At 38.1% G+C, this 13,939-nt stretch overlaps 1 protein-coding gene across 2 annotated transcripts in view; it reads right to left on the reverse strand.

Annotated features, from left to right (window-relative positions):
• Positions 1–13,723, reverse strand: part of CDK5RAP2 (CDK5 regulatory subunit associated protein 2) — an 82,019-nt gene extending 68,296 nt beyond the window's left edge. For both annotated transcript variants that reach the window (XM_009286878.1, XM_019474084.1), the window contains exons 1-6: positions 13,660–13,723; positions 8,360–8,470; positions 6,843–6,919; positions 5,352–5,475; positions 2,748–2,899; positions 560–722 (exon numbers count right to left, since the gene is read on the reverse strand). In XM_009286878.1, the coding sequence (XP_009285153.1) occupies positions 560–722; positions 2,748–2,899; positions 5,352–5,475; positions 6,843–6,919; positions 8,360–8,470; positions 13,660–13,677 (645 nt within the window). In that variant the 5' untranslated portion in view covers positions 13,678–13,723. The remainder of the gene's footprint in view (positions 1–559; positions 723–2,747; positions 2,900–5,351; positions 5,476–6,842; positions 6,920–8,359; positions 8,471–13,659) is intronic.
• Positions 13,724–13,939: the final 216 nt, after the last annotated feature.

Consider the following 13,939-nt stretch of genomic DNA (forward strand, 5'->3'; position numbering starts at 1 on the left):
CTACATTTCAGCTTTCAGGATATCTGTCATTCTGTTTAAGAGCCAAGTGAAATAAAAGACTGACTCTTAGCACGTTTTGTAAGCTAAAGGCTAGACTTTCACTTTATTTCATGAGATTTTTTCATGCCTACCTCCCTTACCACAGCTTTTTCTCCAGACCATAACAGTAGAGATACTTCCCAAAAGTAAACTCTCAAGTCGCATTCTTAACATCTATAGACGTTATGTCATCTATTGAGGGATCTTTTTACATCTAGCATTTTTTTATATATACTTCTGTAAAGCAATTGCACAGTATCTATAATACAGGCATAAAGTCAATGGGAAACATGACCTCTCATTGAATGAATAGTAAGCATGGATAATAAGGATGAGTATTGACCACCAAACCACAATATAACCAATGAATGTTAATGGAGAAGGGAGGGAGGGAATAACTGCGGAGAAGAATATTTTAAAAAATTGGCTTAAGTCACTCACATACTGTCATGCACAAAACCTTTAAAATCCTACACCACATGAATTTTATAACATACAACTGTTCAGTCAGTTTCCTCACCTCTATCTCACTATCTTTTTCATGCCTCAAAGCAATGGTAAGTTCTCTGATTTTTTCTGCTGATAAGTTCCCATCATAAGATCCACTCTGAGCCTTTTCCTCTTCAAGGTGTTGAATTATAGCTTCTTTACTTTTCAATGACAGATTCAGTTGCTCTATAAGTCTAAAATTATAAGATTTTTTTAATATTAATCTTGCATCATCTACGACCAATCCTCCAGTCATTGCAGTAAATCTTGCAGACAACTTTCCTAGGTGAAGACTCCAGACAATACTTACAAAACTTAGGGGAGTACTTTCACAACCCCTTCTCCCTCCAGAGAAACCAGAAAAGGTGCCATAACTTTAAAGCAAGCAACAAACAGCGTTGAGCTATCTGCAGAGTGCTCATTCTTATTTTCCTCCAGTACCATTTCAAATGTCAACACTTCAGCATCAATATTTTAGTTACATTGTCCTCCACAGCACACACAAAAAGCTTATCAATCTATTCCACTTCTTAGCACATACAACACCGTATCCTTACCTGCTATCACTAAGGGTCCCTCAAGTACCTAGTTTCATTTATATTTGTACCTAAGCTGGTTCTCGTTTCACATAAGCAAAAAAAAAGTTAGGTCAGCACTACCTTCTCTGGTCAATACACATCTTGACACTTCCAGTATTCCAACTGATAAAAACAACAATGCTTGAGTTTTCTGACAGACGTAACGGTTATATGTGAAAACATTCTGGCAGAAGATGCCAGCTGTGATTCTCTTAGTATTTTGTAGCCTAGATGGTGAAAGTATCTTTTTAACACAATATGAATTCCAGATGTGCTACTCCCAGACAAGTTTAAAGCACTGCACGTTAATATTTGATTCACTTCAAGAAGTTAAATATTCTCTTCTTCCATTGGCACTACGTTTTTCTGGTCCTGTGAATACTTACGCTGATCTACCAGCACGTAATTATAGAAGATCCTGCTAACAGTGGATCACAACGGGGGGGGAGAAGACATTCTTCATCATACTCCACACAGCCTTCATTTTAGTGATCCAATCCCAACAATTTGTTTCCACACTTTAAGCACTATTTTCACACAAGCTATAGAGCTAGCAACTCAAGTACCTCTGAAAGAGACCGGTTTCATAAATCCTTCCCAGCTCAAGTCACTCAGGAGAGCAACTGTGTTCATGCAGATGACTACAGATAGAAAGAGGAAAACAGGAAAGGGAAAGGGGAAAGGAGGGAGATAACTTGAGAGCCGGGTTATAATTACTGTGGTGGCACATAAGGTGCAGTATCAAAACCTATTAGAACAGTTTCATAATTTTACGCCACTGAAAACTGCAATTCGGAAGTCTACAATCTGTATGCTTTTACAAAAAACTGTCTAGAAGACACTGGAAACCTTGCTTTACCATAATATAAAACCTACGAAATGAAAGCCTCAGGCCAACATAACTTTCTGTTACCAGGGTAGACCAATTATGCAGTTACTCACAGAGCAGCTACCTGCAGGGTTCAGTCACAAACAGACAGGAAAGGATAATCCAAAGTATAAGGAATCATAATGATCTTTTGATCTCCACCCCGGGCTCGCATCCCCAGACTAACTAAGCTTTACTGAGAGGCTTGCCAGGCATGTATTTTACCCTACATCTCTCAAAAAAAAAAAAAACCTCCCAAATTCTGAGATTTTGAGTTTACACACTTTCCCCACCTAAAGTTATTAAACAACTCACACACCTTTCCAACTACCCTCCAAACAAAGGAAAGCCAGTGCTTTGCAAAGCACAATCAAAACCATGAAGCTCAAACACACACTGTTTCTCTTCCCATTAGATTTACCAACCTCTACAGATACATCACTGGGACCGAAGAGTACATAAACACCATGAAAGCAGTAAGTGAACACAAACAGTAGAATCAAGTTCTACTCAGCAATGGTTTCAAGAAAGCAGCAAGCAAGAGGTAAGTCAGCGAAGTTACAAAGATGCTTTTAAAGCAGGACATGCTCATGTCACATGCATACTGATTCTTTGCTGTGTTCATTTAATAGCTGAACAGGAAAGATGGCCAGTAACACTCACGTATCTGAGGGTAGGATCAAACTATTAAAACCTATATCCACATCTACTCTTCACACTTTAAACAGTAAAGAATTCCAGTGGTTAGAAACATCACGGGCAAGAGTTCTGACCTGTCTTTCTCAGCTCCTGCAATCATATCCAGATCCTTTCCAGGGGCATTCATAATTGAAGAAAGTTTCTGCTCAGCAGCTATTCTCAGAGCTTTCTCCTTCTCTGTCATTGCAATGGCTTTTTCCACAGCTTCTTGGGAAGCTTTAAGATTCTGTAATTAAAACACACAATCCTGATGCCTATAAGAACAAAATGCTCACAAAAATTTTCACATATTGAAGTTTCTTCTACCAAACATATGTTGGTACATTTAATTTAGCAACTTTTACCAAGTAGTTCAGGCGCTTTGCAAACGCTTCCGAATTCTTTGTGTCTGCATTTTCAAGATTAACCCATTTTCTGTGGTACATAAAGAAGGGAAGTTTGTTTCAAAGAAATAAAACAAATACCCTAACTGATAGCAGAACAGGAAACAAAAGTGCCCCTATGCTATGGCTTTAGATTTAGCTATTATAATTTGGCTTTGTCCCACTGTCCTCCCACTATCATAATAAATAGCTACACTTAAATTAAAGACGTTAAAGAAGGGCTTTTTTATTCAATCAGAGATGAAATTAATATTCACAGGCTCGCTGCAGCTAATTGGAACTCTTCCCAACTTCATTTATAATATTTTGCAAGAATTGATAAAAGTATGAATCAGACATTTTTCTCTTGAACAGCAATGGAAAGAGAGGTAACACCCAGAGATTCCAGTCAACTTCCTCTAGTGACCCAACTCACGGAGACAGGGAACACCAGAAAAAACACACTTGTCATACACTATAAAAATGAATATCTGAAACAAATTTTAGGTATTGTAAGCTTCCCTGCTGTGCTCACTGAATTTTGCTTTCTACAAAATAAAAGCCTCCTCGTTGCCTAAAAAGTAATTCCCCCCTCTCCTTCAAGTCTATACTAAAAAGCACATCTCTCTGGGGGAGGGTGAAGAGTCCTTCACCATTAGACTTCACCACTCACCCCCTCTCCTGAAAAGCTGCTCTGCCAGCATTCATCTTTCAATCAAAAACTCTGAAGGAAATTAATCTTTGTTAGTGTTACCTGGATCTATATAATTATATGGTGCTACATAAACAAGTGACTAATACTACTTTGCAGTGTTTACATTCATAAGCATAATAAAATTAATGTCAGAGGCCAACACTATCTTCAGGCTACAGAAAATACCGTATCACCATGAGATGAGAATATCTGCCCTTCTGCCTGTCAGATCTGGGAAACACCAATCTGACTGGCCACTGTGGTACAGAATAAGTAATTTAGGAACTTCTCTACCTATCCAATAGCAGGAAGAATACTTTGAGAAATCCCAATTCCAATAAACTGAAGAAAAGGTCATGGAGATTCCTCCCTCCTCCTCCCTGAAGGAGCTCACTGCTTTATGGATACTGCTAAATCGTCCTGATAGAAAATACCATCAGGAGATTGCTACCAATATCTTCCATGACCAATTCATTCTTTAGGGATGGGAAAGCAAATATTGGAATATACCCACTTGTGCCATTTCTATTTACTTACAGAAAGAGCACCAGATGCCTATCCCCCCCAAACAGAGCTACAAAATGCTACACCAACAGAGAAGTGTATACAGTCAGTGATGCAAAACAATCATGAGCTTATGTATTTCTAGAACTTGACACAAACACGTCCAGCACAGACCAGTCAATATCAAATTTGTTCTTTACAAGAAACTGAACTTCTCTTTGCTTCTGAGGAAGCATGTTATTCATACAGAGAATTTTTTTTTTGCCTTTACACTACAAAATGAGGAAAACGTGAAGCACTTCCCCTGTAAAGATATCAGCAATGGCTCAACAATAAATACAGGAATAAACTCTCTCAACCACAGACAGCAAGAAATTAAAAGACACTGTTAAGAATAACCCTGTGGAACAGGAGAATGTCATTCAAAAAGGCGATATAGTGACAGCAGAAGCCAACAACATTTGGCAGATAAAGGTCAATCTAACAACAGAGTGTTGTGCCTGCATGCCCAACGCAGGGAAACGCCCACTGGTTCACCTGCCCAGAAGCTACCATAAGTAGGTGGCCTCTCTCAGCCTATAATGAACACACGGGAGTGGAGATACAAACTGAGATTCTGGGGCTTTCTATATTGCAATAGTGAGGTCCCGGTCCCCTATAAAGATGGGAAATGACAGGACTGAGGTCCCCTATAAAGATGGGAAATGACAGGAGTGCTTACAGAGTAGTTTCAGCTATTTATGAAGCTGAGACCTTATCAGTAAAAGTGTTCAAAAACCAGCCCCTCTTCCTCTAAACAGAGATTGCAGTTCTGAAAAAGTAGCCTCCTCACGCTGGAATTCAGGAATCAAAGGTTTGTGCTGAACGCACCTAAATACCACCAATAGGTACGAATTTCCTGAAGAACTGCTATCCTCGTATTTGACACTTCAAGAGCAGCTAAAAACACCTTCCCTTTCATTGTGGGATATTTTTTTTTTGGTCTGGTTTTGCACTGGCTATTTTTCCAGGAAAGCTGAAACAATTTTGAAAATATGGGTAGATCACAGTATCAAATCTCAGACAATAGTACAAAGACAGTACTGATTTCTAACTATTCCTTCAGTTTGGCCACTCACCTCTTCCAGAAAGTTTATTCTGCTGGTCAGGATTTCTTCTATTTCTTGCATCTTCTTTTGTGCGTCTTCTTTCACGCGCTGTATTTCAGCATCACCACCCTGGGCCAAGCTTTCAACTGCCTTACTGAAAGACCATAATATAGATAGAAATCCCATTGCATATCAAAGTGGAAAACATTTAAAGTGCAAGTGGCTGATAGATTATGCACAAGCAAGTGTCTTCCACTTTATCTGTACCTGCTTGTCACTTTAAGGTTAAATACAAACATCTACACACTATATAGCAATCTTGGTGGTATAGTCTGACAGTTCCACACACAAGCCTTGTCACAGTGGATAAGCAAGCACTTCATATGTATGATGAAAAAGTGTAATATTTCCTTCATATTTTTAAAGCTTCCAAATACAGTATCAAGCTTTTGGTAGAGTTGTATTTTCTACAGAAAGCAGCATTGGAATAAACTGAAGATATGCAGCTGCTGAGACGTCTCCAATTGCCTTTTCAGTAATTGTTAATACCTTGTCAGAAAAGAATAGCTAGTGTTTCCTTACTAAACAAAGGATCACCACTTGTTTATGATTTCCCCCTAAATTTTGCTTCCTATTATGAACTCGTGCAAGGTTCCATTCAAAGCCCAGCAATACCTTTTGACAGCTATCTGGAGAGACCAAACAAAAATTAATCTGGTCCTCAGGATCTACTTGAAACTAAGCCTCTCTGAATTACTGAAAAAAGGTTAATTGGTAACAATTCAATGCCATGGGAGGGAGGCCACACAAAGAAAATTCCATTGAAACTGAGGCCCATGTAGCAGTCTGTAGATGTCAGTCATTGCCAGCTTGGATTAGTTTTGTATCAGACATCTAGAAGGAAGCAATTTAGCAGGTTATTGTCAGCCCTACAGTCATCCGTTCCCTCCCCAGAGCATGTTCCACCTTGACCACACCATAAGACTATGTAGCACTATGTAATTTTTAAGTAAGTAATATTTATTTAGAAAAGATGTTTTAACAGAAAAGCAGGAATTTTAAGTGCATTCATTTTTATAACACTAAAAACCACAAGATTCATTCTAGATTAGTTCTGAACTGCTCTCTCAGCCTTACTGAGAAGCGTTTTGTGTACTGTCTTGCCAATCCAGTGCTGTAAAAAAACAAGTTCACCTGTTCAGGCAATTAAGCTCTTAGCTTAACTTCTACAACAGCAATGCTAAGCCATTCCCAACTAGGGGGTCATTTATTTACCTGAAAGATACAGTAGAATGAAGGATAATATCAAAGTCACACCATCCAGTATAACTACATTAACATCATTGTGAGTTTAAGAATTCACACATGTAATTTCTGTAACGAATGAAGCAATTTCTAGGTAAGTGCCCTTAAAATACTACTTTGGGATCCTTGTATTCCTAAAACATCAGGAAAAAACAAATAGAAGCCAGATCTTGGAAATCCTAAGTAACAAACATCGAGAAATATACTGGTACTTACGAGGCTTTGATGAGCAGTTTCTCTCTCTCCTGCAGATCACGCTTCAGACTTTCTATCTCAACTTTCAGCTCAATGTTCTAGGAGAAAAGAATCAAAGTGTTTGGAGAGAATTCAGAGGTCACCCTATCCAAGAGTTACTGGCAGTCTGTAGATTACTTTTTGCTTGGACCAACAAATATAAAGTATCATTGGGCTAAGAATAGCATAGAGATATTTTAGCTTTTAAAGGACATATTTTGAAGGTTTAAGACTTTCAGAAATCTCAAAAAGCATTTAGGACCATTGTATTCAAGCAAGACAAATCCCCTACAGACATGTACACACACTTAACTACTATAATGGGGAGTAGTGCAGATCAGCTTGGGAGTTCCTAGGGCTTCCATGTATGGTTTTTCTTTGAGCTATGAGATATTTTCTTCTCATTTTCTTTTAAAAACCTGATTGTATCAACTATCAAGGTTTTTAATAATCTTAAAATTATTTTGTTATAGCCTGAAAAAACTACTCATGACATAAGCACACACTGTACAAAGAACTACTTGGCCTGCAAGTTGACAGATATCATTTCAATACATGAGCAATTACAAGACGACACCAGTGTAGAAGACCAGGACAGAAGACCAATCAGCAATATTCAGTTGAAACCATGACCTAGCTAAACATCAGTGTACTTAACTACTGCAACAAGCATCAAGAGAGACTTAAGTTTCCATCGTATTACAGAAAAGAGACCTGATGCAAGAATCTCTTATAAATAACATACTACTGCGTTACCAAAATGACTTCTTTACCCTTCTAGAATGCAGGTACCACCTAAGGGCATAAGAAATGCTTCCTATCATCTGTAAACCTGAAATAACCACGATGCAAGACATACTACTTGACTCAAATCCTTCTTCCAACTTAAAAAGATACCAGTTTTTTCTACAAACTGACACAGGAATCAAATAGATTTCCTGAATCCTGTACAAATACGCATTCTTTCAATTTAGAGCAATAAAACTAGAAGCTATACACAACCCTGAAGCACGTAGATAAAGTTGTATTAAAGGAAGCAACTTAGAGCTGGAGTGCCCTGCCAACCTCCAGGTAGCTATACTGACATCTGATAAACCCAGGAAAGAATAGAGGTGAACTGAACTGACCGATAGTAGAAAGCAGAGTAACTACATACCAAATTCAGGAGAAGCATGCTGCTTCTTCTGTTCCCCACTCAGTATATGATTTCAGTAGCACAACTACTGAAAATTCATAACCACTTACTGGAAACAACATCTCTTAGTCTGTCCCATAACTACGGACACTCACACATTTGAAACTAATTTCCCCTACACCTTATAAAGGTCATTTTAATTTAGTTATTCCCGAAAAGGATTAGGCCAGAATAAAATAAAGTTAGCATATCAAAACTTCCAACAACAAAGACAACTCAAAAGTTGAGTAAAACAGGTAACCTCCCCACAAAACAAACTCTTCAAAAAGATATATAATTCTATTAAATTATTCTAAATGCATACTATTTTGTATATTTCTTCAGTGGGACCATCAAACTTCTGCTGCATTCGCTCCTCCAGAAAGTATATACGAAGCTTCAGGTTGAAGTTCTCTTTTTTCAGATCAGTGATTTGCTGTGAAATAAGAAAGAAAATGAGCAAGTTATGTGATGCGTTTCAAACCAAGTAAAATAAAGAGTGAAAACTACTATCGTTTGGTTTTGCTCTCCACAGTGTAAGATTAGAATTCAACCCACTGGACATGATTAAACGTGTACGTATGCATGGGTGATATACACACACATACATATCCAAATTGTGAAGGTGTTAATAACAGCATATGATACCCAAGTCAAAATGAAAACATCCTTCCCTCCAAGATAGGGTCACCCAGGGAGCTGCAAATACTCCAAGCTCTTCAACAGGTTTCTATCTTCTCCAGCTTCAGCATGTGTCACAGAACATATTTTTCTCCCACCATCCCATCCCAGCCATAACATTTTTTTTCCCCCATCTCCATTCCTCACCTGAACGTGAAGAAATCCCACTCCAGCCTACCCCTTCTGAATGTTTTGGGGTTTGGTTTTTGGTTTTGTTTTTAAGATATACAGGCACAGTGGCACAGACATAAACTTTGTGTGTTTGTGTATGATGTTATCATTTAGCTTGTGTTTATTTTTACCCTGCAAAACTGAGACACTAGCACTTAAGCAAATAACAAGTATAAAATAGTATTGTTTAACAATATATAATACATGCTGTTGTGCAGACAGTGCTCTTTCAAATATTCCTTCAAGTACTGAAGCATTGTCTGACTTTACACAAAAAGAAGCCAAGAGTTTTCTAAATCTAAAAATATTAAGTAGTTCTTTCTTCTATAAAAGAGAACTTGAACATGAAAGAGAACTTGAATGTAAGACGTCACATTGAAACAGAAATATTTTCTTGGCAAAAGCTTGGGATAGTAGCCTTATTCATGGGAAGAAAAGACATAAGCACACAATGCATGTGAGCCCAATCGAACACCATTAAAACCTTTATCCCATCCCATATTTCATAGTGCAATTCTTTGGGAAAAAATTGTTTATGATTTTTAACCTTCCTAGTAGAAGCAGTAACATAGTTGATGGTTTCATTAAAGAAAGGAGTCTCCCTCTGATTTTTTTTTAAGTGACTAAGCATAAAACATCCATTCTAATAAGACTTGCGTCCCCTGCCAGATGCTTTCAGCAAAAGGAAATCTAATATGTTAGAGAGCTACGAATAAAATATTTATGTAGGCTTTTCCAGAACAGTATAGTACCACTTGTAAAAATTATTAGCAATACAATTCTTAAAATATTTGGCTTGTGAAACCTAAGATTATTTTCTGTAACTGCACTCAGAACCTGCATCTGCAAACAATTCTTCAGTTTAATAATCTTTGCCCAGCAACATGCCTCATCATTATTCACACATTTAAATATCATCCAAGCAACTGAAAACACCCTTGACTACACAAACTTTATGGCCCATTCACACATCCTGAAGAAGCTCCTTTAGAAGCAGTAGCAATACACATATTTAACTTTATCTTTGTTTCCCTACAATTCCAATTGGATGATCACAAACAGTAGTGGATATAAACTTGAACTATGCAAGTTGTAACTGTTTAAAGCATGATACCTCATGAGTATCACAGAGTATCCTGAGTAAGTGGAATTACTATTTTGGAACATTCAAATAGATATAAGCATGAAAACAATGCAACTTTGTACTTCAATTCAAGCCACAGAGCCCACTGCAGAATATTGCTTAAAACTGAAATCCTTATTCAGAGTAAGCAAAGAAATTAGAGATTTCTTATCTGAAGCACGGCTGCAGAACTAGGCTAGATCCTGCACGTCTTGCTGGCAAGTTCAGCACTATGTTCAACTAGTGAGAGCAGACCTTATAGCATTTGGTTTGGTTTGTTGTTTTTTTGGGTTTTTTAAGCTATCAGTAGATCATTCCTAACAGTCAGTCTCTGTTCACTCAGAAAAAGTCCAAGTGCCAAAGACACTCGGAAAACCTATCAGCTGAACTTCGTTAGTCTTCGCATATTCAATGCATTTGAGTCAAAAGGAAAAAACAATTTCAAAAGAACCCTGCATACCTTAATTCTACTCAAATGTATTTCAATGGCAATAGAATTAAACCAAAGATCTTAAGGGTATTATTTTCAAAAGGCAAACAAGACAGACTACACAATTATAAACCAAGATGTGAATCAAATGTTGTCTCTGACATTCAGTTTCTCAGAGGAAAGTTATTGCAGGCAGACTACGATTAAGAAGTTATAGCTTAATAAAAGACAACGTGTAAAATGTGAACAAGTTCACACTACAAAGGGATTTTAATGACAATCCTCTCAACTTATGCATTTAAAGACGCTGTCTTAATTCCTGTATGCATTTTGATTTCTGTATTTAAAAAAAGGAATGAAGAGAAATAGCAGACACTTCTTGAAAAACCAGGACAATGCAATACACTCTACACAGAATGTTCCACACCACAGACAGCATGGTAGCAAATACCACTTGCCTAGCTCAGTTTAGCTCCTTTCCAAATCTGCATAGAGCCACTTTTATGCAAAAATGGCATCTGTCAGCAGAGGTTGTGGTTTCACAGCGCAACACTGTTTTTGCCAGCAGAGGCCATTTTACAAGACAGCAAAACTCTAAGTGGGTTTGGGGAGACAAGAAAAAACCCACAAATATTATTACTTAGTTCCCTAGCTTGATACCAATCATCCTTTCTATTCACGAACACCTAATAAACCATAACGAGGTCCTCAATTAAAAGATGCCTTTCATTTTGCCCATGTAATCACATATTCTATCACAAGGTGGTTCCCCCCATATTGCAAGGAAGTGGAACACACCATAAATACTAAAAAAATCTACACCTCTAATATTATCTAGCTCAGCATCTTCTCCAGGTCTAAACATAAAAGGACCTTTTCCACATGGATCCACCCTTTAGTTCATTCAACGGTCATGTCCTGGTTTCAGCTGGGATAGAGTTAATTTTCTTCCTAGTAGCTGGTACAGTGCTGTGTTGTGGATTTAGGGTGGGAACAATGTTGATAACGCACCGATCTTTTAGTTGTTGCTGAGCAGTGCTTACACTGGTCAAGGACTTTTCAGCTCCCCATGCTCTACCGACTGAGAAGGCTGGAGGTGCACAAGGAGCTGGGAGGGGGCACAGCCAGGACAGCTGACCCAAACTGGCCAAAGGGACATTCTGTACCATGGGACGTCATGCTCAGTATATAAACTGGGGGGAGTTGGCCAGGGGGTGTGACCGCTGCTTGGGGACTGGCTGGGCATCGGTTGGCAGGTGGTGAGCAATTGCATTGTGCATCACTTACTTTGTATATTCTGTTATCATTATTATTACTTTCCCTTCCTTTTCTGTCCTATTAAACTGTCTTTATCTCAACCCACGAGTTTTACTTTTTTTTCCCCTCCGATTCTCTCCCCCATCCCACTGAGGGGTGAGGGGGAGTAAGTGAACAGCTGTGTGGTGTTTAGCTGCCTGCCAGGTTAAACCACAACAGGTCATTACATCCATCCTGTTCTCTCTGAGCTGCAAGGCAAGGAGCCCACCCTTTTCGTTACTTCCTTCTTATACTCTGCATAAATAACATAGCCTCAAAGATCAGCAAATTCATGCAGTAATATATATACACACACACAAACCATCTCCAAAGAGGAAATATCAGGAACTTTAAAACAAATCTGAATTAGCGGGTAAAGTGAGATAAGAACAGCCTTACAATGTCAGTCCAAAAGCACATCTAAACGCAGCTACTACTAGATGCTTGGTAAATAGTAAAAGGACAAAGAACATAAATGCTCCCTTTGTCAAGTTTAGCCTTCCAGCTACCAGCAATCTTAAAGACTCAAAAAACAGAAGTTATAAAGATATCTGTGATATCTGTGTTTAATGGATTCTTCTTCCTTTGCTTGAATGGTGTTTTGAGCTTCATTATATGTTGGCATCCATAAAAGCCTACGAGAAGTTTTACAGCTCAGTTTAACATAAGGGATCTGTACGTACCAGGAAGCCAGAGGTCTGTGGGGAGACCCCTTCTCCTTTACATCACATAGATCAAACAACGACAGATTCTTCCTCCCTTCTACAACTTTCTCCCATGTGCAAACACACACTGTAGATAATAAACCACTTCCAGAATGTATATTCTAGACTGAGGTCTTTGGCACATACCACAGTAAAAGATTTTAAGCATATATAATGCCAAGGCAGTGTCTTTCTATCCCAGGCAATACACAAAAACAAAAAAGAAAGTGAAATAGATACAGACTGTAAAAAACATCCTTCACCGAGGCTTTACAAAACAAGCTTTAAATTCTGAGCAAAGAGCATAGCTTTCTCCTCAGAGATGAGGAGACAAGGCCACAAGAAACTGAAAAGAGTTTAGAAAAAAAAACTCATTTCAAATATAACAATGCTACAAAAGGTAACAGAAGCTACAGAAGCACACTAAAAACTGCAGACACTTGAGCACATCCTAAAGATAGCAAGCCACAGCCTTTATCTGTAGCAGTCATCTCAGAGATTTCCGATTGCTTTCCCCTCTACAGTTTCTTCACACAATCGTAAGAACTTGAGTTAAACAACTTAAAACTTTTTACAGAGGAGTTGTCCTGCAACACAGCTATATCCCAACCAAATCATTATTCAGCAGTTATAACCAATTGGCTTATTCAATCTAAATAACCAATACAATTAATATATTTTTTAAAAAAATCTAATGTTTTCCTTTATATTCTAGTCAGTGCCAAAACCAGTTTTACCTACAGAACTGTCACAATGATACTAGCCCTTTACAACAAAAGTATTCCAAGCATACTCGTACATAAATATAAAGGTAAAAGGTATTATACAGCTGTCAATGAATTAAAAAGCCAAATCCTGTACTAGTCTAAACAAAAATAAACTTGATGCTTCCCCAAAATAAATCAATTGCAGACTTGCAAACCAAGTTCTTTTGTTTCTGGTGATTGCATGAACTTTTGAGCAGAGGGTGCCAATTTTTGTTTCGCAATTTAAGAGCAGCAGTTCGCTAGTCTCAACAACAAGTTTTTGCCTCTGTTTTTGAAAGCAATGCTTAAGAAAGAGGTTCAAAGCACAGATAGACAGCAGGGCACACCTCCAACAGATCTGTGTTGATCAACACAACTAAGAACCTGACCCAGAGAGTCAACACTTTAGGCCCCATGTTAGAAATATCTTGGCCATAAATCTGTCACCGAGTCTTATATTAAAAGTCTGCTTACATTTTCATAGTCCTTCATGGTCCGAGCTCTAGTTGGTGAGACTGTATCTTCTGCCACATCTGGTAACACTAGACATTTAAGAAGACAGGACAAGTTCAGACAGCGGAATCTCTAAGCTAGGCTTCAATTTGGAAACAGCAAAGGCCTACGCTAATCTAAACATAATAAAAGTACAACACCTTTTGGAAGCAAGGGAAGCACTTTTTTGCCCCCTGTTTACATTATGTGTTAGTGCTACTAAGTAGTTAGTATCTAGGTTTCTTTCTGATCACATAAGTTG

This window comes from Aptenodytes forsteri, unplaced genomic scaffold (genome assembly GCF_000699145.1).
Source record: "Aptenodytes forsteri isolate BGI_AS27 unplaced genomic scaffold, ASM69914v1 Scaffold136, whole genome shotgun sequence".
Taxonomy (NCBI): domain Eukaryota; kingdom Metazoa; phylum Chordata; class Aves; order Sphenisciformes; family Spheniscidae; genus Aptenodytes; species Aptenodytes forsteri.